At 56.0% G+C, this 25,634-nt stretch overlaps 2 protein-coding genes across 2 annotated transcripts in view; both read left to right on the top strand.

Annotated features, from left to right (window-relative positions):
• Nucleotides 1–19,423, top strand: part of PADI1 (peptidyl arginine deiminase 1) — a 36,201-nt gene extending 16,778 nt beyond the window's left edge. The window contains exons 2-16 of the mRNA XM_028108433.2: nt 246–426; nt 1,616–1,688; nt 2,323–2,384; nt 2,779–2,896; nt 3,029–3,154; nt 4,706–4,878; nt 5,028–5,131; nt 5,525–5,648; nt 6,043–6,150; nt 7,386–7,537; nt 12,477–12,621; nt 13,401–13,494; nt 14,519–14,598; nt 15,393–15,518; nt 18,340–19,423. Coding sequence (XP_027964234.1) covers nt 246–426; nt 1,616–1,688; nt 2,323–2,384; nt 2,779–2,896; nt 3,029–3,154; nt 4,706–4,878; nt 5,028–5,131; nt 5,525–5,648; nt 6,043–6,150; nt 7,386–7,537; nt 12,477–12,621; nt 13,401–13,494; nt 14,519–14,598; nt 15,393–15,518; nt 18,340–18,573 — 1,900 coding nt within the window. The 3' untranslated portion in view covers nt 18,574–19,423. The remainder of the gene's footprint in view (nt 1–245; nt 427–1,615; nt 1,689–2,322; nt 2,385–2,778; nt 2,897–3,028; nt 3,155–4,705; nt 4,879–5,027; nt 5,132–5,524; nt 5,649–6,042; nt 6,151–7,385; nt 7,538–12,476; nt 12,622–13,400; nt 13,495–14,518; nt 14,599–15,392; nt 15,519–18,339) is intronic.
• A 3,134-nt stretch (nt 19,424–22,557) lies between these two features.
• PADI3 (peptidyl arginine deiminase 3) overlaps nt 22,558–25,634 on the top strand; it is a 29,346-nt gene continuing 26,269 nt past the window's right edge. The window contains exon 1 of the mRNA XM_028108140.2: nt 22,558–22,700. Coding sequence (XP_027963941.2) covers nt 22,558–22,700 — 143 coding nt within the window. The remainder of the gene's footprint in view (nt 22,701–25,634) is intronic.

Below are 25,634 nucleotides of genomic sequence, written 5' to 3'. Positions count from 1 at the left end.
CTGAGGCCAGAGGCCAAGACGAGGTGCCCAGGGCGGGTCCTGTGGGAGTCAGCGGAGAGCTGGGATGGAGCCCAGGCTGCCTGGTGCCCAGTTGGGCTGGTCTCCTGGCCAGTGGCAGTCCCCTGCCGCTCCCCAGTCCAGCTGTTAGGGGGTGCTGTTTGTGTAGCTTGGCAGCCCCCACCCGCTACCCCACTGTGGTCTCTCTCCTGAGCCCCCTGGAAACTTGCCTCTCTCCTTTCTGTCAGTGATGTGCCCAAGGGGGCCAAGACCTTCGGAGTCTCTGGGAGCCCCGGAGTGGAGGTTTTCATGGTCTACGACCCAGCTCGGGTGACGGTGCCCACAGGCAAGTCCCACTGGCCCCTGGACACCAACGTGGAGGTGACCGTATCCGTGGATGCAGCCAGTAAGGACTTACATGATCTCAAGGTGAGAGGCCACATCTCCACAGTCAGGGGCCGCGTCTCCCACCCCCCTGCACCCAAGCATAACCCCATCGCATCACCCCTGCACCACCAAACCCCATGAGGCTCTGACACCTGCATCCACACAACACATCTTGATGCCACAGACACCCTGGACATGCACGTCCACCCCAAGGCTGCAACGTCACCCATACACACACGAATGAATACTCCCATAAAAACAGCCTGCCTACTCACCCCCTCAAATTCACAGGCACCCTCACATGAACGCCTGTGTTCAACCTCCACACAGACCCCAAAACAAGCCCCGTAGCAGGTAGGACTCTAGCGGCGGCCGTGCACACGCATGCGCGCATGCACAGAGATGCAGGTGCCCACCGGGATGTGCACCTGTCCTCACCTCTAAGGAAGGAGAAAGACTTCTCTTCCCTGGACAGCCCCCTCATCACTCAGCCCCAGACACCGACCACACGTACAGTGACCCACGGGTTCACTGACATGGCCCTTTCTCCCCCGACAGGGAAAAGGCAGACTGTGTAGCTATTGAGAGCAAGGGTCCTGGAGCTTGCCATGGGTTCAAATCCCACCTCCCTGGCTTACTAGCTGCGTGCCTGCAGGGAGGGCCGGGAGTGGCCTCATTGGGAATAGGTCTGGTCTCCTGGGGCCATCTTGGGAGCTCACTGAGATGGCTTGGGTAGAGCCCTTGGCATGGGTTCCGGACCATGGGAAAAGCTCTGTGACCATTGGCTTTTATTGGGAGTGGGGGTGGGGGCGTGTGGTCATTATTCCCATTTTACAGATGAAGAAACAGAAGCCTACACAGGCTGAGCAACTGGCTGATGTCAATGGCGTTAGCTGTCCCTCCCCTCATTCCTCCTCTCTGACATCTCCATGGGTTCCTGAGGGTCCAGCTGCTCCCTCTGGGGCCCGCCCCGCCCTACTCAGCCCTCCTTGCTCCTCAGCCCGGCCCTGGAGCCTGGGAGGCATCCACAGCCTCTCTCGCTGGGGAAGGCAGCTCCAAGTCCAAGCCAGGAGCCCGGGAATCTTGGACCTTCTGCAGCGGGGAGCACCTCGGGATGGCCAGGCCTCCCCTGCCTTGAAGCAGGACTGTCGGGGGGGGTGCCCACGGCCCCTTGCCACTGCCATCTCTGAAGGGTGGTCGTGCTGGCTTAGGGCTAATGATGTCCCCACAGGTGAAGGTGTCTTACTTCGGGCAGCATGAGGGCAGTGTCCTGGGCCACAGCATGCTCTACCTCACTGGCGTCGGTAAGTACCACCTCCCTGGCTCCCTGTATATCCCCCCGCCCCCCTCCATGTTGCCTGCTTGAAGGTCTTAGGGGAACCCCTGAGTGCAAGGCCCATGGCCATCTTCCTCCACCTCGAGGAACTTCTTCAGAGGCCTTTAGTTCAGTCAGGGATGGAGACCCAGCAATACTTAGGGCCACCAGAATCTAGAAACTGCACAGCCCATGGCCGACAGCTAGACCCACCTTAGGCCTCCTTCCTCTGGAGGCCCACCTGTCATACCACTGGAACTCTAAGAGTCCTTGCTAAATCTCAGAGAGCCGCGAGCCGCCTTCAGCCAGAGCCCTGGCTGCTGGCTCCGACAACAGTGGAACCAGCACCTAGAGCCTCAGCTCGTTTCCAAGGGCCAGGGGGAGGGCCACCAAGAGCTAGCAATTCAGCATGCACAGATGGGCAATACATTCAAGAGCCGGAGACCGGGTCCCTCCAACATCCAGAACCACAGGGGGTGGCCACGTGGCCTCCCGGGCATTGGGTGTGGTCCCCAGAACGGGTCTTCCTGGGTCTCGTGGGCGAAGCTCACCTCGGCCTGGACATCATGGGCATGGAGGCGGGACTGGGCGAGCCTCTGGTGCCCCTCTCCACTCCTTTACAGACCTCTCCCTCGATGTCGACACGCATCGCACAGGCAAGGTGAAGAGGAGCCACGGCGACAAGGTGACACTCTCCTGGCCACCCTAGGCTGGCAGGGTTGACAGGCAAAACCTCTGTCCCCCGAGCAGGGACAAAGCTCAGTGGGCTGGTGAAGGTTGTTTCTGGAACACCCTTCCTCTTGAAGGAGTGATACCACCCTTCCTCCTCCAGTGCCATGCCTGGGTGGGGCCACCATGTATGGTTGCATAGGTTGTTCACTACACAAGTGCGGGGTGGATCTGGGTCTAGAGACCTGGAACTCCAGTCCCCAAACCTATGATCCCTCTTTAGATCTTGAAGCAAACCCAGAAAACAGAAGTCTCCATGTTAACAAAGCAGCCAGCCCTAGCCAGCTCCAGAGCCCCTTCTCCAGGCCCTCTGGGTCCCACTGACCCCAAAGCCTCTTGTTTTGCCACAGAAAACCTGGCGCTGGGGCCCCGAGGGCTATGGGGCTGTCCTGCTGGTGAACTGTGACCGGGACAGTGTCACATCCAGAGGGCCTGACCTCACCAACAGCCAGCTAGCATCACTGGACGGTATGTGACAGAGGGGTGGGTGGGGACGTCCAGGGCAGTGGCCTGGGGCAGTAGAGGCTGGGGGAAGTGGGGGAGGGGTAGACTGTTGGCGGGGTGCAGGGAGGGCTGTCTCAAGGGCGCCATTCTCTGCAGACCTACAGGACATGTCCCCCATGGTACTGAGCTGTGACGGCCCAGACAGGCTCTTCGACAGCCACAAGCTGGTCCTGAACGTGCCCTTCTCGGATTCCAGAAGAGTGGGGGTCTTCTGTGCTAGGGGTGAGTGGCCTGCTGGGGCCGCGTTCCTCCCGGCTCTGCTCATTCTCTGCTTCCCAAACTCTTTTTTCTCTTATACACATCCCCCCCACCCCTCCAGCATCTTCTATACTTGCCTCTACCTCTGATGAACAGCCACCCCAGCAGCTCACAGCATACTACCTAAGAAGGAGGTTCGAAAACGAGTCCCATTTTATAGAGGAGGCCACTGAGGTTCAGACGCAGGAATCCACTGTCTCTAAGTCACACAACCAACGGGGAGTGGAACAGGCATTCGAACCCAGATCTCTTAAGCACCAAACCCCTCCTCTTTCCACTGCCCACCCCCCCCCCCACCCCGGTCAGGCAGAACGGGATGAGCGCTGGATGCACCCCCGGCTCTGTCCGGACTGGGTGAGGTGGGAGCGAGAACTAGCAAAGCTGAGGCCCAGGCCAGCTCTTAGAACCCATATGTTCAGATTTTATATATCAAAATCTGTGGCTTAAAAAAATATGCCCATCCTTAACCCCGAGCTGCCTTTACTCGTTTTCATAAATAGAAAGAGGCTTTTCCTGCCCCTTTGTTTCTTCCCCCCTTACCTTCTTCTGTTCAAACTGACCCAGAACTTGTTCTGGCCGCCTGAACCTGGCAGGAGCCAGAATGTTCCTCCTCGTGCACCACTGGTGGAAGTTTAGGCACAGAGCCCCGCTTGGAAACACTGGGACACCAGAACGTAAGCAAAGTCTCAATCAGTGAAGGGATAACCTTTCAAGCCCTGAATGAGAGCATGCCAGGGTGACCTTTCCCAGACAAGCCTCAGAGGAGGGCGGAAGGGGGCAGCGAAGAAATTACTACAGGCCAGGGGCTTTTAAAAAGAAACAGAGGTGAAATTCACGTAACAGGAAATTAACCATCTGAAAGTGGACAGCTCCGGGGCACTTAGTTCCTCTTTGATGCTCTGCTACCACCACCTCTATCTAGTTGCAAGACCGTTTCCTCACCCCCACGTAAAACCTCGCACCCGTCACCGGCCACTCCCCATACCCTCTCCCCCCACCCCCCAATCCTAGGTATCGTAATCTGCTTCCTGTCCCTATGGATTTACCTGTGTTGGATACTTCCCTGTAAATGGAATCATGCAGGATGTAGCCTTGTGTCAGTTTGCCTACGATTTTCAAGGTTCGTCCACATTGTAGCATGCGTCAGCACCTCATTCCTTTTGATGGGTGGAAAATGTTCCATTATATGTAAGAACCACAGTTTGTTTATCCATTCATCCGTTGATGGACGTTTGGGTATTTTCCACCTTTTGTGCGGGCTGCTTTGATCTCTTTATCTGATTTAAAGCTTACGCTGACCTCCTGAGAGACTGTTGGCCCATTTTACAGATGGGGAAGGGAGGCTCAGAGAGGCTGAGTCACTGAGCCAGGGTCACACAGCTTGCACGCAGTGGGGCTCGAGGGGAGCCCCAGCAGATCTAACACGAAGGTGGCTCTGCCCCAGATCCCTGGCCCCTGGTTTCCTCCCTGCCACCCCTCGTCCCAGTGCCGGCCCCCGACTCTGGTTTCCCCTAGGCGGGAATTCTCTGGAGGACTACAAGCAGGTGCTGGGGCCTCAGCACCTGTCCTATGAAGTTGAGCGGCAGCAGGGGGAGCGGAAGATCAGCTTCTTTGTGGAGGGACTCACCTTCCCTGACGCTGATTTCTTGGGGCTGGTCTCCCTCAGTGTCAGCCTGGTGGACACGGAGGTATGTGCAGTGTTGGGGGCTGGGGTGGAAGCTGAGGGTTTGGGGGACCAGTTTGGAGTCTCTGGGGCTGGGCAGGCGGGGGTACTGGGGGAACTTGAGGTCTGATGGGGCTCCCCGCAGGGCCCACTTAGTCCTCATTTCCCCCCCAGACCCTGCCTGAGGTGCCCCTCTTCACAGACACCGTGGCCTTCCGCATGGCCCCGTGGATCATGACCCCCAACACCCAGCCGCCCCTGGAGCTATATGCATGCAGGTGAGACCTCTCCCCTCCTGCAGCAGCCCCACCATCTCTGGACTAGTAGAGGTAGGAGCAGAATGCTGTGTCTGCCATTGGGCTCTCACTCCCTGGACGGATACATTGAGGTCACCCATGGGTGCAGGCTGGACTAGGGAGAGCAGCAGGCTGGCTTGGGCTGGTCAGCCCCATCCTGTGCTGAGCAGCTAAGGCCCTGGCTGAGATCACTGGCTCCAGCATCGGTGTCCCTGCCTCTACCGTGTCCTGCCTGTGCGACAGCTCGGATTGAGTCCAGGCAGCGAGGCTAGGCTCTGGTTAGGCAGCTGGTGGTCCCAGGAGTGGGGTCGGTGGTGGACGGGACCAAGGTAGTCAGAGGTCGCTATTATGTTCCTCTCTCCCTGTGTTTTGCAGCGTGGCAGACTCTCACGGCCCAAATAAGAAATTTCTGGAAGACATGTCTGACCTAGCGTTGAAAACCAACTGCAAGCTGATCATCTGCCCTCGGATTGAAAATCGAAATGACCGCTGGATCCAGGTGGGCGCAGGAGCAGGGGGGGTGGCCCGGGACACCTGGGTCCCCATCCTTTACCCTGACTTTGGGAAATGGGGCCTGCACAGGTTCCTAAGCAGCCTTGGCCTCCCAAGAAAAGCCAGGACTCTGTCGGGGGGAGCGAGGCACAGGCAGCTTCGGGAAACACGTTCCCACTGCCCCTGTCATCCCAGTCTCTCCAGTTTCCCCCACATGCTTGGGTCCCAGACAGAGTCCTCTCCCAGTTGGGGTCCCGAGAGGCCTCACCTGTAACCCCGACCCATGCACACCCAGGTCTTAGGGAGCATCTGTGGCCCCGCCCTGGTCCAGGCATGAGGGGATCACCCCGTTTGGAAAATCACACCTGGGGACACCACCGTGATCTCTTCTCCCCTCCTAGGACGAGATGGAGTTTGGCTACACCGAGGCCCCTCACAAGTCTTTCCCGGTGGTCTTTGACTCTCCCCGAAACAGAGGTCTGAAGCATTTCCCCTATAAGCGGATCCTGGTATGTGGCAAATGGTGGAGTGGAGGTCCTTTGGGGGGGCTCCTCCTGTAGGATTTCACTGGTCCTGGTCCTTGTCCTTTAGGGGGGGCTAAAGGACACAAGTGGTGGGGAAATGGGGAGTCAGGGGGGAACTGGGATAGAACATGCAAATGACATGCAAATGACATGCAAACAACATGCAAATCCCCCCTGTTCTGGGAAGGGCAGGCCACTAAAGTCCTCCTGGGGAGCCCTTCTCCCCCATGTGGGTGGAGGTCAACAGAGGGGTCAGCCCTAGGGAGACCAAACTGCATCGTGGGGGAACGCGCTGTTAGTGAGCCCTCATGACTCTTGCCTTCATGAGGTGGGGCCTATTTTCAGATAACAGATGTTTTCTGAACACCTGCCACGGGCCAGGCCCCATGCTGCCTCTCACGCACAGGATGGGGACGAGAGCAGTCCCAGCAACCATGCGCTGCGTTCCAGGCACCCGCCCCTAGCTTTGCACGGTCGCTTCTCGAATCCACAGTCCTGTGGATAGCTGCTGTGTTTAGCCCCTCCTTCTGGAGGCTCAGAGAGGTTAAGGAACTTACCCTAGGCCAAGAAGCTAGTGGCACCAAGAGGCAAAACCAGAGGGACTGTCTCCACGGTCCCACCACCGAACTGAACTGGCTTTGGAGGTGGGCCTGAGGCCTACAACTGGCCATCTCCGCCTGTTTCCCAGCTCCCACACCCCCGGCACGGGGACAGTGCCCGCATCCAGGTCGGGGCAGGGAGGGGGACGTCCGGGAGCTCACGGGAACGCGGAGCAGGGCATTTACCTCAGCCTGGAGCGGCCGGGGCCAGGTCCCAGTGCAGGTGACAGTGAGCCCTGCAGGGTGAGTCTGCATCAACCAAGGGCCTGACCCTAAGCCTGGGCCTGACGTGGTCGGGGCATTCCCTGTTCGGCTCTGCCCTCCCTTCCACTTGCCCTGCGTCTAATCTGCCGTTCTTTTCCTAGCCGGAAGTGGAAGCAAGATTTTCACCTTACACTTCAAAATATTGTCTAGTTTCCGCTTGGATTTCTTCTTTGACCTAAGGATTCTTCAGAAGTGTATTGCCTGATTTCCCAACATTTGGGGATTTTCTTGTTATCGTCCTGTTGCAGACTTGGACTTTAACTGCATCCCCCCACCTCCCCGCCCAAGAGGTGTCACTTCCTGTCCTAACTGACCCCTCCTTCTGGGGTGGGGGGGGGCTTGCTGGTCCTCCCTTAGGGTCCTGACTTCGGATATGTAACCCGGGAGATCCCGTTCGCTGGCGCCTCCAGCCTTGACTCTTTCGGCAACCTGGATGTCAGCCCGCCCGTCAGAGTGGGCGGCAAGGAGTATCCCCTGGGCCGGATCCTCATCGGCAGCAGCTTCCCCAAGTGAGAGGCCTGGCGGGAGGCGGGAGGGCGTAGGGATCCCTGCAGCATGCACCCTCCAGCTCCCTCACCCCAAACACAAGTCTCCCGTTTGAGAAGCGGTCTTCATTCCTGCTCGTGGTCCTGGAGTCAAAGACTTCGAGTCCTAGAAACTTAGATTTAAAGTCTCATTTCTCTTTGGAGAAAACTCATGAACTAGAAACCCATGGTCTTTGGGCCTGCCTAGTATCTCGTGAGCTTCATTAGTCACCAGCTACATATATAGGGGGAGGCCTTACATAAAAAGCCAGATTTCTAGTTTCTTTTGAAACATGAGAATTGTCGGGGAGGGGAGGTGACGCACGATGTGGCACGGAGGCAGGAGATGGACCTGGTGACCTCTCCCAGTAGGTCAAAATAGCTGCTATTCTAGCAACAGCTTAAAGGGCCCAGGCGTCACCAGGTGGCTGCCGGTGAATGAGTGGCTAGGCAGGACACTAGGGTGGCAGAGGTGACTTGGTGGGTCCCACCCTGGCCAGTTGTCATCAGGCAGGAAACAAGGTGTATAGGGGCTAGTGCTTAGACAGGTGACAGTATCTGCTAAGTCCTGCTGAATGGGTCCCCACCCTGCCTGCAGGCAACCGAAGAATGGGGTGCGCCGTCCGGGGCTGCTGGCAGGGTCCTTGGCTTCCTGTCTGGAGATTAAGCCCGCCAAGGGCACCAGAGGCCACCTTCTCCTTTGTGTGTGGCCAGGCCGTCATAGGAAGGTCACCCAGGCTTGAGTGGTGACCCTGGCAGCCTCGGGGTTGTGGATCAGGGGAGGCGGGGTTTCCTGGCACCAACCCCAGGTACATAGCTGGGTGCCCAAGCTGGATGCCCGGGGCTGAGGTTGGCTAGAGCGAGAGCAGTGCTCACCTTGCTGGTGACTCATGCTCAGACACTAGTCGGGGACCTGATCTCGCCCCCAGCCCTGGAGGCGGAGGGACCTGGGGGCCTCCGGGTAGTCCTCCTGTGCTTCAGGGAGGGACCCGGGGGAAGGAGCACAGGCTTTGGAGCACAGATGGGCTTGGGTTCGAGGCCTACCTCTGCCATCTACTAGTCATGTGTTTTGGGGTATACCACCTAAGCAGCACTTACTATAGTGCCTGGCACATAGTAGGCACTCAGTTAACTCATTTGAAGCTACTTATTTTATGCCTACTATGTGCCAGGCATGGTTGAAGATACTAGGGATATATCAGTGCGCAACAGATACATTATGAAATGAACAAATTATTTTATACTCCATGCCTCAGTTTCCTGTCTGTGAAATGGGTCTATTAAAAATCTCTGGGCTAGCTATATAATCAGCACTAGTGGGGATAAAGAATTCATGTTAACTGTCTTCTGAATGTTCAAGTATTCTTTAGCTGGGCCCCCAGCAGTGGGTCTCCTACGAAGCAGGTTGGAACTCATTAGGCAAAAGTTATTAATCACCTACTATGTGCCACGAACATAAGGATTTACCCTCATTTAATTTAAGGATTAGCCTCATTTAATTCTTAGAAACAGCCCTATGAGGTTGGGACGATTATTATCCCCATTTCACATATGAGGAAACTGAGGCTCAGACAGGGGAAGGGAGTGCACTCATTTATGTATTCATTTACCTGATACTGTTAAATATTTATTGAGACTTCCCATATGCCAGGTCTGCGGCCCTGGATAAAAAAAAAAAAATGTTCTGGAAGCTCCCAGGTTCAGAGCAAGAACTGGGGATAGGAAGGTGGGGACCTCCAGTGCAGCTGCGACCCAGTCCACTGACCCTTGTGAAGATAACCAGGAGCAAGGTCCTTGGTAAACAGAAGGGGTCCCTGAGGCTCAGAGAGGTACAGCTACTGCCTAGGATCATACAGCAAGTTAGCAGTATAGTCAGAATCCAGAACTCCCCCTTGGACCCCAAACTAAAATTTAACACGCAGGCTGAGGTCCTGTGTTCCTGTCTTGGCTTCTTTCTGACCTCAGCAGTGAACAAACAGCCAACCTATATTCATTCTAGCAGGGAGAAACAGACAATAAGCAAAACTAATAAATAAGTAGATAATATAGGGTGTTAGATAAAGGAAACCCTGGGGAGAAGCTGACATTTAAACAAAGCCCTGAGGGAAATGAGGGAGTTGAAGATGTGGGTATTTGGAAGGAAAACGTGCAAAGGAGTGGAAATGGTCAGTGCAAAGGCCCTGAGGCAGGAGTGTGTTGGAGACATTAGAGGAGCAGCAAGGAGGTCCATGAGCTGGAGCTGAGTGAGCAACGAGGGGCACGGTCGGGGATGAGGTCAGAGAGCTTGGCAGGGCAGAGTTCAGATCATGACCTGTGCCTGTTATTTGTACATACATCATAGGGGAATCGTGGACCTTAAGCAAGATACTTAGTACCAGGAGCCTCAGGCAGGGACACACTAGGTGCTCAGTAAATGTCCTGTCCATTCTCTGTTTGGGTTCTCCCCACTCTGCTGCCCATATTTAAAAATCATCTTTAAGCAATTCTGCCCCCTGGTGGTGGCTTTGATGTGCCTCCCAGCTCAAGTCTGCATGCTTCCCAGGCTGGCTTGGGCTGGCGGGGCCCCTCCCTCAGCCTCACGTGTTCCTGATTCTGCTCATGAACATGTTCTGGGGTCTCGCTCTTCTCCACCATCTCACTTTAGGAAGTCTTTTTAAATTGCCAGCACTATCTTAAAATAACAGAAATACAAGAAAAATATTTTCCACAGTCCTATCCCCCGGATCAAATCAGTGTTGTCATTTATCATTGCTTGTTGAGTCTACGGCATATTTGAGTGATAGAGACCATGGACTATTACACGGCTGTTCAAAAGCATATCATTCACAAACGGTTTTTGAGCATCTGGTATGTAAGAGGGGCTAGGAGCCCAGAAATGAACGTGGACAAAATCCCAGCCCTTCTGGAGCTTACATTCTGGTGAGATGCCAGGCAATACACGAGATAACAAGTATGCCAGATAGTACCAAATGCTGTAAAGAAACATAAATCTGGGAAGAGGATTGAGGGATTGTTCAAAGGCCTCACAGAGAAAGAAGGCCTCATTTGAGTTAAATCTGAAGATGGACGTGAGCCATGGGGAGATGGAGAGTGGGCAATAATTTCTGGTACAGAGAACAGCATGTGCAAAGGTCCTGAGGCAGGACTGTACCTGGTATGTTCAAGGGGCAGCAGGATGTCAGTATGGCCAGAACTGAGCAGATGAAGAGGGGGAGTGGAAGGAGGGAGTTGTCGGGATTGGCAGGGGCTATGCGGGTCATTGTGCGGACTTTGCACGTACAGCGAGGGAGACAGGGGTGGTGGGAGGGTTTTGTCTGGAGGAGGGAGGTGATCTGACATATTTAAAAGCCTCCATCTGGGTAGACTGCAGGGGAGCAAGGGTGAAAGCAGAGAGACCAGGGAAAGAGGCAAGCCACTAGAATTCCTTCTTCCTTCCTTCCTTCCTTCCTTCCTTCCTTCCTTCCTTCCTTCCTTCCTTCCTTCCTTCCTTTCTTTCTTTCTTTTCTCTCTTTTCTTTCTTTCTTTCTTTCTTCTTTCTTTCTCTCTTTCTTTCTTTCTCCTTCCCTCCCTCTTTCTCTCTCTCTTTCTTTTTTGAGATTTTATTTATTTGAGAGAGAGAGAGAGGGTGGGGGGGAGGGGCAAAGTGAAAAGCAGACTTCCTGTTGAGCAGGGAGCCCACCGATCCCAGGACTCCGGGATCACGACCTGAGCTGAAGGCAAGAGGTTTAACTGATTAAGCCACCCAGGTGCCCCTGCCACTAGAATTATTTAGATGAGGGAGGTGTGCGGGCCAGATGGTGGCAGAAGAGGAGGAGGAAAGGGCTGGATTGTGTTCTGCTTAAGGTAGAAGCACCAGATTCTATGCAAGCTGGGGAGCTTGTCCATGATACATCCTTAAGCCAGGCAAGCAAGTTCAAGAAATGTGATCCTTTTTTGTATAACATATTGAAAAAAGAAGTCTCTTTCTCTCTGTGTGTTTGCACATGGTTAGCCATGCTAGGGAAAGGTGGAAAGTGCCCAGAGTATATAAGACATCGTCTGACTTTGGACAAGTCCCCCCCCCCCCCATTGAACTTGCTAGGCCTCAGCTGCCCCATCTGTGAAATAGGGCCATGGCCATGCCTGAGACAGTGTCGAAATCCCGGAAGGCATAGGCAGCTGATGGTAAGGTCTCCTCCCACAGCTCTGGGACTCCAGCTCCCGAGACCTGCTCCCTAGTTTGGGCCCCCTCAGCCCCTCCCTCTGCTAGTACAGGGTGGTTTGAAAATGCCCAGCGCTCATTTCAGGACCTGCTGAGGATTAGACAGTCCGTGTTGAGCACGAGGTGACTGGGGCAGTGGTTCTCTGGTGCACCAATCAGCCGAGGCGCTTGTTGAAATGCAGATCCCACATCCTCAGAGATGCCACGTTCTCAAAGACTCTGAGATGTGGAGGAGGTCAGGGCCCAGGAGCCCTGTGTTTAAATAAGCACCTGCCCCCATCAGAGTCTGACCCCCAGGTGGTCCAGGCCCCACACTTCGGGAAACACTGGGCTGAGGGACAGGCTGGCCAGCTCCTGGTCGTATTTGGAACCCGAGGCTGGGCATCTTCGGTAGAGATTTAACCTCTCTGAGTCCCGGGATGTGAGGTGAGCGTCTTTAGTTCCCTTTGGCAAGTGGAGCTCTCTTGTTTGACTCTTTTTAGCGAGGAGGAGCAAGCAGGGCCTTCCCGGCCTGGGGGGCGGATGCTTTGCGTGAGGAGGGGATGGACTCGTTGGGATGATAGTCAGGATGGACAGTGAGTTCCTGGAGGTGCCTGGGGGCTGGGACCAGGAAGTGGGGACAAAAGGAGACCTGTTCAGAGGGATGTCGTGAGGCCTGGACAGGGGTGGGATGCCAGCTGACAGTAGGCATGAAGTGATCCTGTTCTCTCCCTCCTGGGCCAGGTCCGGTGGGAGGCGAATGGCCAAGGTCGTACGGGACTTCCTGCAGGCCCAGCAGGTGCAGGCGCCTGTGGAGCTCTACTCCGATTGGCTCTCTGTGGGCCACGTGGATGAGTTCCTGAGCTTTGTGCCCACCTCTGACCAAAAGGTGTGTCCCCTCTCCTCCTGCCTGAGCCACCCCTGCCCCTCCCCAACCTGATGGGAATGGTTAGAGCAAAGCCACCTGGAACCAGCTCACTGCCTGTGTCCGTAGGGAGCTCAGAGTCAGGGCACTCTGGGAACCAGATGGTGTTAATCGGGGGGGCTTCCTGGAAGAGGTCAGAGCTCAGGTCAGGAGGGTACTGATTGGCTCTGCTACTCATATGCTCATTCTCACACTTGCTGGGTGTTTGCTTTGATCCAAACCTCTCAGCCTAGACCCAGGAATGACACAGATAATAATAATTGGTAACATTTAGCGAGCACCTACGATGTGCATGTGTTTTAATTCATTTAATCTTCCAACAATTCCACGAGGTGGGTACTATTATCATTGTCCCCATTTTATGGGTAGGAAAACTGAGGTCCAGAAGGGCAATTACAGGTAAGATTCAAACCCAGACAGAGGACTCGGGACCAACATTTAACCACTCAGCTCCACTGCTTTGCAGAGAGGGCCTCTTGCTCAGAGAGCAAGCAGCCTGGGAAGGGAGGCCGACCAGTGACCAGTGGCTGAGTTCCCCGGTAGACAAGGGCATCCAGGCAGAGAATGTCTTGGACAAAGGCCCGGGGGTGTGAAACAGCTTGGAGGATTAGGGGAATTGCAGAGAGTTCTCTATGGCTGGTAGGTGGGACCCACGTGTGGTCTGGCCTCTGAACTCGGGCCCCTCCTGAAGTTTGGGGTCTTCTGCAACCCATCCACTGAGGAATTCTCCCTCCCTCCGCTAGGGCTTCCGGCTGCTCTTGGCGAGCCCCAGCGCTTGCCTCAGACTATTCCAAGAGAAGAAAGAGGAGGGGTATGGGGAGGCCGCCCAGTTTGATGGTGAGTGCCAATGACCCAGTCCCCCTGTGGGGACCCTGCACTCTCACTGCCAGCCCTGGGCTCCAGCGATGCCTTTCATGGCTAATACTCTATTTATAGGCCCTTTGCCTTACTCAGATCCCTCCGCTCAGAGCTGGACATCACTAATTCTCCCTACACCCTCTCCTGGGAGCTGTCGGGCTGTCCCTTTATTGGGCCCAGGCAGGGAAGCCAAGAGGCCAGTGGATTGTCCCAAGCACACGCAGGGGGTGACCTCCGCAGTAAGAGTGGGCGGCTCCTGGCCACATCCCAGGAGAGGAAAGCCACCGGAAACAATGTGCACCCTACTGATCTTGTACCCTCCCCCTTATCCCTTTCCCCAGAAGCTCAGAGAGGAGTGCCTGGTCCAGGGCTATCCCCAGGATGCGGCAGGGCTCGGGGCTCAAGAGTGGGGTGGGGCGGTGGATGAGAAGCCAGATGGGTGCTCAGGGCCCCTCTGTGGACCTGCCTCTGGGAATTGACAGACCATCCAAGGGCCTGGCTGGCCGCCTTGAGCCCCTCTCCCTTTCCACCATGGATCTCAGTGTTCTCACCTGAGAAATGGAGCCCTGGAAGGGATGTGGCAGAGCTTCAAGACCTGGGTTCAAATCAAGATTGCGTTCCAAACCGCTCAGTGCCTCAGTTTCCTCTTCTCTGAGTTGGGGGTGATAATTAACCCACCCAGCATTGTTTTAAAGATTAAGCATAAGTTTAGGAGGATGCCAGAGCATGGTGGGTGTTCAGTAATGGTAGCTGCCCTGTAATTACACAGCACTGAGCCAAGAGTCCCTTCCCGAGGAGCCTGTGCTCCATCCCCGGGATGTCCTTGCAGCCAGAGCCTGGGTCCCGCAGGGTCTCCAGTCTCTGGCTTTCTCTGTCTGGTCATAGCTTCAGCCCCTGACACTGAGGTGGGAGAAAAATCCTGGCCCAGATTCTGCCGCCTCAGGCCCGAGATGGCCCTGGGCAGTCCGCCCTGAGCCACTGTCCTGCCTTTGTTCCCTCGCAGGGTTAAGTCACCAGGTGAATAGAAGCATTAATGAGATGCTGGCAGACCGTAGTCTCAGGAGGGACAGTCTCTATGTACAGGTGAGGGCTCTTGGGGGCTCCCCCAGCTCCCAGGAGAAACAGCCCCAGGAATTGCTGGGGCAGGGGTCAGGGGCTCAGCCCCGGGCCTCTGACTGTCCTGGGGGCTGCTGAAACCTGTGGGTAGGGCCTCTGCAGTGGGAACCCACAGTCTGATGGAGGAGACACAGCAGTGCCCTCAGGGAGCTCCCAGTCTGATGAGGGAGATCTAGCTCTGAGGAAAGGACGAATTTCTGGGGGAAGCAGAGTGAGAGAGAGATGTGGTGGAGAAATGGGGCCCCGTGTGGGAGAGGGTTGGGGCGGGTGGGAGTCAAGGGGATCAGACAAGAAGGAGGGCGGGGGCGGGGGGGGCGGGGTGGCAGGGGTGGGAAGAGGTCTCTGGAAGGGGCGGGGCTAATGCCCGCCTCGGGCAGGGCGCAGGGCCTTGTGCGGAGCTGTGCTCAGTAAATGGAGGAGGCCCTTCCCTTCTCCTGAGTGGAGCTTGACCTGCTGAGGTGGATAGGGGTACAGGTCACTCCGTGGCTGGGGCAGTGTGGTGTAGGGGCAGGCACTTTTGGAAACAGAAACTGGGTCCAAATCCCAGCTCCGCTGCTTCCTAGCTCTGTGCCCTTGGGCAGGTCCCTTGAGCCTCAGTTTCCCTATCTGGGAGAGGCAGTGGCCCACAGCTGTTGGGAGGATCAAAGGAGCGCAAGGGTGCAGGGGGCTGTGCGCAGGGCCTGACACGCAGTTGGCGTTCAGCAAGTGGTAGAGCTCCCTGGCTCCCTGGGTACGCCCGCTGCCTCTCCTCCTGCCCCCAGAAATGCATCGACTGGAACCGGGAGGTGCTGAAGCGGGAGCTGGGCCTGACCGAGCGGGACATCGTGGACATCCCCCAGCTCTTCTCCCTGAAGGGCTCCTATGCAGAAGCCTTCTTCCCTGACATGGTGAGAGCGCAGAAGAAGGTCATTTCCTGTCCCTGGGGCCCGGCAGGGTCCGGAGGGGTGTCAGTTGGGGTTCCAGAGGAGAAGCACTTCCTGTCGTCCGAGGGCAGCCAGGCACAGAGCCTGGGCGGGGGGGAAGCTTGCGGACCTCTTCAGCGTGTGTTTGCTTTTTGTGCACGTATACAGCATCCCCATCAGTGGTTCTCAACCAGGGCGATTTTGCCCCTGAGGGCATTTTCTTACTGCTACGAGGATGGGGGACCTACTGGCATCTCGTGGGTGCATGCTGGGGTGCTGCTGAACCTCCTTCCGTGCACGGGGCAGCCCCGTAACTAAGGGCGTTTTTTTTTTTCTCCCAAGTGGAAAAAGGAAGCATCTTTTGGTTTCAGTGTTTCAGGCTTCCTTTTCGGGGCCTCAGCTGTCTGCCGTGCCCTGCACCCTGGCCCCCCACTGGCTGCTCCCCAGTGTGGCTCCCCAGGCGAGCAGGCGGGCCCGCGGTGGCTGCCTCCCTGGCTGTCATTAAGTCAGGCGGCTGACAAGCAGATGCCCAGATGTGATCTCACCGGGGTGGCCTCTGGGAGGGGCCGGGTGATGCTATCAGCACAGCGCTGGCTGAACCATTAACACCTTGGGAAAGGATGACAGGGTGTTGGCAGCTTGTGGAGGGACTCCCCAGGATGGGGGACCTTCCCTTTTCAGCCCGGGGCCTTTCACTCGAATCCCTGTCACTGGGCAAGCCAAGGGGTTGGAGTGAATCCTGAGGGCCTGCCTGGGGGCGGGTGTGTTTGGCAGGGCTTCCCCGCCAGGATTTTCACTCACACCTGACACCTCCCTGAGGGGTCCTGGCAGAGACCTCTAAGGCAGGGCTTCATGACCTTGGCTCTACTGATGTTTGGGCCTGAATCCTTTGTTGTGGGGGCCAGGCTGTGCTTCGTGGGATGGCTGCAGCATCCCTGTCTCCTACCCACGAGATGCCCCTGTAAGTACCACTCCTCTCACCTCGCCAACCAGAATGTCCGGGGAGCAAAATCACCCTGGCTGAGAACCACTCTTCTAAGGCAGTGCTGTCTCTTAGAACTTTCTCGGATGATGGAAATGTTCCGTGTCTGCACAGCATGGGAGCCACCAAGCCACACGTGGCTACTGAGCACTTAAAATGCGGCTAGTGTGGCTGAGGAATGAACCTTTTACTTTACTTTAATTTAATTTTCAACAGCCACATGTGGCCAGTGGCTGCCACATTGGTCGGGGAAACACTAAGGAGCACCCAGGCTCTGGTTCTGGCTGAAGTCCCATGACTTTGGCCAGTCCTCTTTTGGAAGCCCCCACCCCAACACGCACCCCTCTGTGAGAATCTCTAAGCTTTGGTCCAGACCCTGCTAAAGGAGCCCAGGATGTCCTAACTGGAAGAGCCCCATAGGGAACACTCACTTAACCCCCTCATCTGTCAGTTGGGGAAACAGGACCTCCGAGTGGAGTGGTTGACTTGCCTGAAGTCACCCAGCAAGTGCAGAGCCTCCAGCCTCCTGAGTTCTCATCTCCTCTCCCGGCCCTCTATCTCTCCACCTGCCCCACTTTCACCCAGCACATTCTGGCCCATTAGTGGGCAATGGGGTAGCTCAGGGCCAAGGCCATGGGACTGACCCCAGAGGACCCTCCAGCTTCATGTTGGTCCCAGCAGTGCTTGGCCCTGCAGGGCAGACTTGAGGATGAGGGGCCACGGCATGGAGAATGTGAGAGCGCGGAGTCCAGGGCAGCCCACCCCACGCTGAGAGGACCCAGCACCACCCTCAGGATGGCAGGTCCAGAGAGTCCCCTTTGAACACCAAGGACAGCTCCTCTGGCGATCAATATGGGACCGAGGTTTTCTCTGAGACCCTTCCATACCCTGCCCCGGGGAAACTTTCCTTCCCCAGGGTTAGGGCCCTCAGCCAGGGGAGCAGAAGTGCCTCTGGAGAGTAAGATGCCCCCAAGGGCTCCTAGCCCCCTCCCCCAACTCCGCTACAGACTCCAGTAGAATATAAAGAGCATAACTCTGGTCATGAGTTAGAGCCACATCAAATTTTAGTCACTCCATTCTCTCTCTCTCTCTTTTTAAAGTTTTTATTTATTTATTCCTGAGAGACAGAGAGAGAGAGGCAGAGGGAGAAGCAGGCTCCCCGAGGAGCAGGGAGCCCGATGTGGGACTCGATCCCAGGAACCCGGGATCACGACCTGAGCCGAAGGCAGATGCTTAACCTACTGAGCCACCCAGGCGCCCTCGTCTCTCTGTTCTCTGATTGTGTGGCCTGGATTATGTTATTTAACCTTCCCCAGCCACTGACTCAGAGGGAGGCTGTGAGGTTTAGTGATGATGCATCTGGCAGATGGGATGTTCAATAAACCGTAACACTTATCAGGCATTCCAGGGATAGTTGAGAAAGCTGTGCACTGTGCAAGCGCACCACACCTATAAGGACATTCACACCATAGACCTTGTAGATATTTGTTGTACAAAGTTTCTGGCAAATGATGGCAAAATCTGGCTCTAACTAAATTGTTAGAATATGACAATATTCTGATAGATGGAAGAAAGTATTGGAGGAATACTTTCATTCATATAAAGGAGCCATGTATGTTCCTGTCAGCCCTACTTGGTATTAATCCTCTCTTGCAACCACGAATCCATTTCTTCTCACCAGAGACCCTAGTTTTTGAGCAAGTGCCAGTCCTCACGGCCCAGGGATGCTGACGAGGATGGGACATAAATGGGGACAGGGCCCCCGAAATGTGTAGAGGATCCCTGGGGCAGCAAGCCTTCCCTCTTGCCTTCTGTCTTCTACAGGTCAACATGGTGGTCTTAGGCAAGCACCTGGGCATCCCCAAGCCCTTCGGACCCATCATCAACGGCCACTGCTGCCTGGAGGAGAAGGTGCGGTCCCTGCTGGAGCCGCTGGGCCTCCAATGTATCTTCATCGACGACTATTTGTCCTACCACAAGCTGCTTGGGGAGATCCACTGTGGCACCAATGTGCGCCGGAAGCCCTTCTCCTTCAAGTGGTGGCACATGGTGCCCTGAGCCTGCCTCCACCCGCCGTCTCCTCTTCCCACCTGCCAGGGAGCCCCTCCAGGGTGAGGGCAAGGAACCTCCACCCGGCCTCCATCCTCTTAGGGGAGCCTCGGGCGCTTCTTCCCGAGTGCCTGCAAACGTGCTGACCACTGCAGGCCTGGGGATACGGCGGTGGGCATCACACACCCTCACCTCTGGAGTGGCCTCCCTGGCCCGAGGAGGATTGTTTTCGTTCCTCCCTCCCTCTTCCTGACCCAACACTCCCAGAGGTTCTGGAAAAGGGCAATGGTCTTAACCTATTCACGGCCGGCCGTGCATGGTCACGGCAGGCGCCCCACTTTGAGTAGCTTCCCCTCTCTTCTGATATTCCTTTCATGTCGGCACCAGGAATGGGACCCAGAGGGCCTGGGCTCCCGGGTCGGGGCCTGGGCCTAGGGAACCTGTGGTTCTCGGAAGAGCAGGAGCAGGGAGGTGAGGCACCCCCCTTTTCTCTACCAGCTGTCCTCTCCTGCAGGCGACCCTCAAGCGTGACCTCCTGGTACCCCTCAGCCACATTTATAGAGGCAAATAGGGATAGGAAAACCCAGCATCTGAGGGCCTGTTTTAAAAAGAAAAGGCAACAAAACCCCTTTAATACCTGACTCCATCCTCAGAAGGGTGCTTGTTACCTGGTTAGAAAGCCTTTAATTATGAGTACTGGCTGCTTCCGGCCCCCAAACGCTGTGAGGCCAGAGAGAGGCCTCAGGGGGGCACACAGAGGCAGGCTGGCAGGAGGCCAGGGTGGCGCAGGAAGCCGAGGCCTGAGGACGAGCCGTGAGGCTTGCCCTCCTTGTCCTATGTCCCCACTTTGGATTTTGGACTCTGGATGCGAAGCGGGGGCTGGCCGTTCCAGATGTCACAGGGGGCAGGGGCCCAGATGTTAGGAGAGGGTGGGGGGGGCCATTAGGTTATCTCTGAAGGTGGGGTTTAATTTCCTTTAATTGTCTTTAATTATTCCCCTTGGCCCTGCAGGCAGTGGAAGGGAAGGCTCGCCCAGTCCCTCTCGGCAGCCTGGAGACCCTGCACGCAGCCTGGGTTTCCCCTGTAGAGTCAACCCCGTGCCAGGCCTATCCCCCTCCTGCCCCCCCCCCTCCAGAGGGGAGAAGAGAGCTGCCAGGGGGGCTGGGGGCTGGTTAAGGCTGGCCCCGCGGGAGGCCACCGGGATGTGCACGGGCAGGCAGGCTGGGCCAGTGCCGGGCGAGAGGTGGTCTCTGCCTCAGGCAGGCACGGGAACAAGGGAGCCAGCCTGCCCCCTCCCCGCCACTGCCTCTGGGGCCATCCGGGTGGCTCTCAGCCCCGGGCCTCCACCAGTGGGGCTGTCAGTGGCCCCTGGTAAGGCGGCGACTGGGCCAGCCAGCCACTGTTAAACTCTGTGAGCCATGGAACACTGAGCAGTCAGAAACTTCCACGGAAAACGGACATCTGAAGCAGATGAAACAGAACTGCTCCGGTTTAAGATGGCGAGGGTTGTGTATCTGGGCTCTCCTCTTTCAGAAGACTCTGGGGACCCCATTTGCAAGCCCCTGGTCTAAACTTTGCACTTTCTGCTCATAACTATGACCCAGCCTAGACCGAGCCAAGGCGAGAAGGGAAGCTCTTCCGGGGCCAAGGGCCTGCAGCCGGTGTTGAGATTCCCCAGGGAAAGGCTATCGGTGGGAGGGCAATGGGCGTTGCAGAGGGAGAAGGAGGGTGGGGAGCAGGCCATCTAGAGCTGCCCTGAGTGTGGGAAGCTCTGGAATTGCTGCTAGAGTTGTCAGAGGGCCCTGATGTCCCCTCTGAGGATGTTCCGGGTGACTGATCACCTCCTACTTGATTAATAAAAATGTCAACATGCATTTCTTCAAGTGGCTGCCTCCTCAGCTTCTGTTTGTTGGGCTGGAGGGAGGAGGGAGGAGTGAGGGGGGCCCTCCTTCCAGTTCCACCCACCATGCCCCAGCTCCTTGGCTCAACTTCTGCCGGCCATGGGCAGCTCCTACCTGGCTGGGAGAGCCCCCAGGGCCAGTGCCTGGCAGGCAGGCAGGCTGATTCAGCAGGATGGCTGGCACAGGCGCATAGCTCTGCCCCGCTGAGATGGATATCAGGGGATAGGTAGGTCCTACCTCTTCCTTCCCGGGGCTATCTATCTCTTCCATCTCTCAGATGCAGGTGGGCTGGGCCCTATTGGCAGAGGTAGGAGATTCTCCAGTGGGACTTGTGCCCAGGGCCAGCAGATGATTCCCTTTCATTCCTACCTCTAAAGCTACCAGGTTCCCCAGCCTCAGTGTTCTGATTTCAGGAGCCTGGAAGTAATACCCCTCTCATCCTACACACTGGTTCTGCCTTGGATTGTGCCCTTTGACACTCACTCACTTATTCACTTTATTTACCTTTTTTGTGGACTAAAAGGCAAAAAGTTGCTGCCTATCAGTCATTGACACTTTAGTCTGAATGAACCACCGATGTGTTTCTGGTATTAACCAGGGAGAGGTGAAGACCTGGGTCTAATTGCAAAGGGAAGATGCAGGGCTCTAAGCTGGAAGCTCGTCCTGCCCCCAGTGCAGGAGGCCAGTGTCCAGGGGGAAGCCCCCACTTTCTGCACCGATTCCCCAGCTGTGCTCATAAGCAGGTAGGGAGACTATTTGGGGCTTCCTTCTGAGTCCTGACTCTTACCCAGAGCTGAGTTGGCCATCAAGCCATTTTCTAGCCAAAAAAGTAAAGACTGTCATGGAATCCAGCAGCCCAGCAGCTCTCCTTGAGAACATCCTTCCCAGACTCTGGGATAGAAGAGCACCAGTCTCAGAGTCCTGCTGAGGTCCTTGAACTGCTGGGAGTACACACACTGGGGACTCTGGGGAACAGCTCCCAGTCCCCTACCTGCCTCAGACAGGCAGCATCCCCAGAGAGAAGGGAGGAAGCTTCTATTCAGCACCTTTAGAGGCTGGCTGGGTAGGGTGTGTCCCCGCCATTATCTCTGCTGGGCTGGTGATGAGCCACATTTTCTACAGATGAGGAAACCAAGGCTCAGAGAGAGGGAACAGAACCACCCAAGGCCACATAGCTGGTGCACAGTGGAGTCGGGATCCGAACCCAAGACCCCTCTCCCCAGAGCCCTTGCTCCTCTTGCTTCAGGTGGCTGAATGCCCTCTCTGGCCTCAGTTTCCCCACCTGACAAATGAGCCTTCCTACCCCGACGTTCTAAGCTCTTCCTGGCCAGAGAGGGTTTAACTCGAACCACCCATCCCTTCCACAGGTTTTGCCATGTGATAATAATGATAACGCCAGTAATAGAATAATGCCGAGCTCCACACTAGAGCTCTGCCCACGTCGTCCCATGTAAGCCCTGCAACAGCATTTTCGGAAGCGCCACATGAGGCACAGAGCAATGGAGTGGCTCGTCCACAGCCACACAGCCTGGATGTGGTTGAGGCTGGGCTGAATCCAGTCCTGCTTCTACACTCCATGCTCTTAAGAGAAAGGCTGGTGTTTCTCAAAGTTTCTCAAAATGCTTTGGGGCGCTTATAAAAAAAAAATCCACATGCCAGGTGGCACCCTCTAACCGGCTGCGTCAGATTGGAGGTGGGGCCTGGGAATCTGCACTTTCACCAGCTCCCCCAGCAGGGTAGAGAAGCTCCCCACTAAACTATATCATCTCTGAAAATGCAGGAAAGGGGGTGAGGAGGAGTGTGGAAAGTGAGGAAGGCGCCCAGGTCAATACCCCACATCTTTGCCTCCGCCACGCCCCCAAAGCCCTGATGCCCCAGCCAGGTGCCTGTGGGGACTTGCTCCCTTGGAGAATCTAACTCCCTCTGTGCTGGGGGCGGAGCAACAGGTTCATATGCAAACGATGGCTTCCTTCCGGCCAATCCTGAGCTCCCGGCTCTGGGAAGGGGCTGGGCTTCCAGGACTGGAGCCAATGAGCTAGCACCCCGGGCTGGAAAGGCGGGGCCGGGGTCTTTTTAAACCACACGTCAAGGGATGTGCGGGGCAGTCTTGGGTTTGGTGGCCCAAGCCCAGTCCAAGGCCAGCATGTCACTGCAGAGGATCGTGCGTGTGTCCCTGGAGCATGCCACCAGCGCCGTGTGTGTGGCTGGTGTGGAGACCCTCGTGGACATTTATGGGTAAGAGCCCTCCGAGGCCTAGGGGTCTCCAGCTGTGCAGGGCTTCCTCGGGGCTCAGGCCTGGCACGGCTGCCCTCCCCCAAGCCAGGGGACTTGCAGTGGTTGAGCTCCGGTCCAGGGCCTTCGAGGGTGCTGGTGTCATGGGGGCTTGGGCACATTGGAGGACCCTGCAGGCTGGGTACGCAAGAATAGGAAGAGGTGTGTACCTCCAGCCCTGCTCCCCAGCTTATGAGCTCTGCAAAGAGCATCAATCATTTCTTTAGAAATCATTTATGTTTATGTAGCACTTCCTATGTGCCAGACACTGTTCTAAGCGTGGCAAACTTCTTGAATTTAACCCTTGAACTTTAATGCTCTCTAATTTAACCTTCACAACAACCTATGAGCTAAGTTTGTTGTCAGCTTCATCTCATTTGATGGATGAGGAAACTGGCACAGAGAGGGCAAGCCATTTGCTCAGGTCACACCGTAACTAAGTGTCAATGCCAGCATTCAAACCCATTCATGGTCAAGGGTCTTATGCTTTTAGCTGTCTGCCCCTTAAAGAGGAAGGATCTGGTTTCCTCCCGCCATTCAGAGCCCACAAGATATGGCTCTATTGTGTGCCATGATCATATCCTTAAAGCCAGTGGCTGGAGGTAAGGCCCCACCTTCTCTCTCTCCCAGGAAGAAAAGGAGAGTTTAGGCAGGGTTTTAGGAACTGGGCTCTGGGAACCACGGGGGAGCTGGCTGCTTAGCTTTTTGGGGAGTCTCCAGGGGACCCAGTTCCAAGGCTGAGCTGAGGATGCAGGTCGTCAGGGGACAGGGAGGAGAGAAAGCAGAACTGTGTCACCATTCCCTTGTCACCGGTCTCCCACCCTCTCCTCAGACTGGGTTTCGAAACCTCAGCACTACTGACCTGATAATTTCCCGTTGCGGAGGCTGTCCTGTGCACTGCGAGATGCTGAGCAGTGGCCTTGCCTTCTACTCACCAGATGCCTGTGGCACACACCCACTTGTGACAGCCAAAAATGTCTCCAGACATTGCCAAACGTGCCCTGGGGGGTGGGGGGGAATCACTCCCAGTTGAGAACCAGTATCCCAGACTAAGACTTTAAAAACTGGAGTGAACTTAGTCGGAAGCAGAGATGGGGTTGGTCCCAGAGCATTAGCTAAGAAGGGGTGAGGGGCTGGTCATGGGAGGGAACCAAGTCTGGAGTAGGCCCAGCCCAGCTAGGCACTGGTAGCTAAAGCCTGGTTGGCGGTGGGTGGGCAGTGAGAAGTAGGAAGGAGATTTGGAGGAGGGGGCACAGAGGCTGTGCCAGAAGGAGTGACAAGGGAGGAAGGTGTCCATGCTGCCTGGCACCACCCCCTCCTTCAGTACTGTGTGCCCATGGCTGTGACTCACCTGCGTCGGCTGCCTCATGCCCGTTGGGCAGATGTGCTTCCAGTTTGACCTGCCCCAGGAAACTCAGGGCCGGGTCCTCCCCTGCAGAGCTTCCTTAGAGGATGGAGGACGAACTGGGGCCGCCAGAGGCAAAGGCAGCAGTGTCTTGGGGTTATGTGAATGGATGTGCCGTGTTGGGGTTCCCAGAGGAGGCGGTTGGGCGGACAGGCACAGGGCGCATAGCACAGCCTCAGGCACCCTCAAATGAAGGATTCTTGGGCCTCTCTGACTGGACCACCTTGGGGGAGGGGGAGAGCTGCTAGTTCATCTGTTCACACGTTCATCAAGTATTTCTTTGGGGTCTAGTGTGGACTGGGCATGGGGACACAATGGTGAACAGGGAGGTCTGGTCCCCACTCTCTGAGAATCCTGTCCCTTCAGAGTTCTTTCAGAGACTGGACTACCTCACCCTTTGTGGAAGGATTCCTGTCTTGCGAGGGGAAAGGGACCGGGTTAGCTCTATGGTCCCTTCCAGCTTGGAGATGTCGTGATTCCGCAATCCTAGGTGCTCATACCGCGGGCCAACAAGGGAAAGGAGAATGAGTGTGTTGGCTCAGTCCTGGCGCCATGACTTAGCGGCCGTCGGACTTGGGGAAAGTTATTTAACTTCTTGGAGTCTGTTTCTTCACCTATAGGATGGACACAGTCCTATCAACGATGATACTTAGAGACTGCTCCATACCAGGTGCCGCCCGAAGCCCTTGACGTTTAGTAACTAATTCTCACAATTCTATGATGGGGGGGTGGGGACTGTCATCATCCCCATTTTATAGATGAGAAAACAGAGGAACAGAGAGGTGAGTAGCTTGCCCCATGTCACACAGCCCATGAGGAGCAGCAGAGCCAGGCCGCAACCCAAGTAACTTTGACCTTCACTTCAGATGACTCTGGGGAGGATTGAATGAGATTATGTGTGTAGAGCACATAAGCCATGCCTGGCCCATGGCGGACATTCCATCATGGTAACCGCCACCACCACCACCTCCATCACCACCACCACCATCATCATCATCATCATTTTAAGGCTCTGTCCTGGCCCTTTGGACAGCCTCAAGTGTCCCCAAACCTGCCATCCACAAGATGGGCACAACCTCTGAACCCTACTGGGAGAAGGAGGTGATGAGAAAAGAAAAATTAACATAAGCCGAGCAGTCGGGACAGGTTTTCTGGGGGAAGGACACCAACCAGACCACTGGGGCACCCTGTCTGTGGCAACGGACTAAACCCTGTCTTCTTGCCTTCTGTTGAGTTGGAGACAACCCCGACTTGGTGAGGGGGCTTTGCTTTCCTGAGCAGGGGTTTGTAGGGGGAAAGAGTAGGAAGGGAGACACATGGGTGTGCTGAGCCACACCCTGGGGATGAATGCGCAGCCAGGGTTGAAAACCACTGCCCTAGTTGGACAAGCCACCTCCTGTCACCTCTTGCTCAGTGGTGGCAGGTCAGTGGAGTGAAAAGGCAGAGGTCACCTGGGGGCTAGTCACCTGAGTGTTAGTCCTAGCTCTGTAGTC

This window comes from Eumetopias jubatus, unplaced genomic scaffold (assembly GCF_037043125.1).
Source record: "Eumetopias jubatus isolate StellerSeaLion01/CBP00866 unplaced genomic scaffold, mEumJub1_p1.0 scaffold_4, whole genome shotgun sequence".
Taxonomy (NCBI): domain Eukaryota; kingdom Metazoa; phylum Chordata; class Mammalia; order Carnivora; family Otariidae; genus Eumetopias; species Eumetopias jubatus.
Note: the sequence above shows the minus strand (reverse complement) of the source record. Positions and strands in the feature narration are given on the sequence as shown.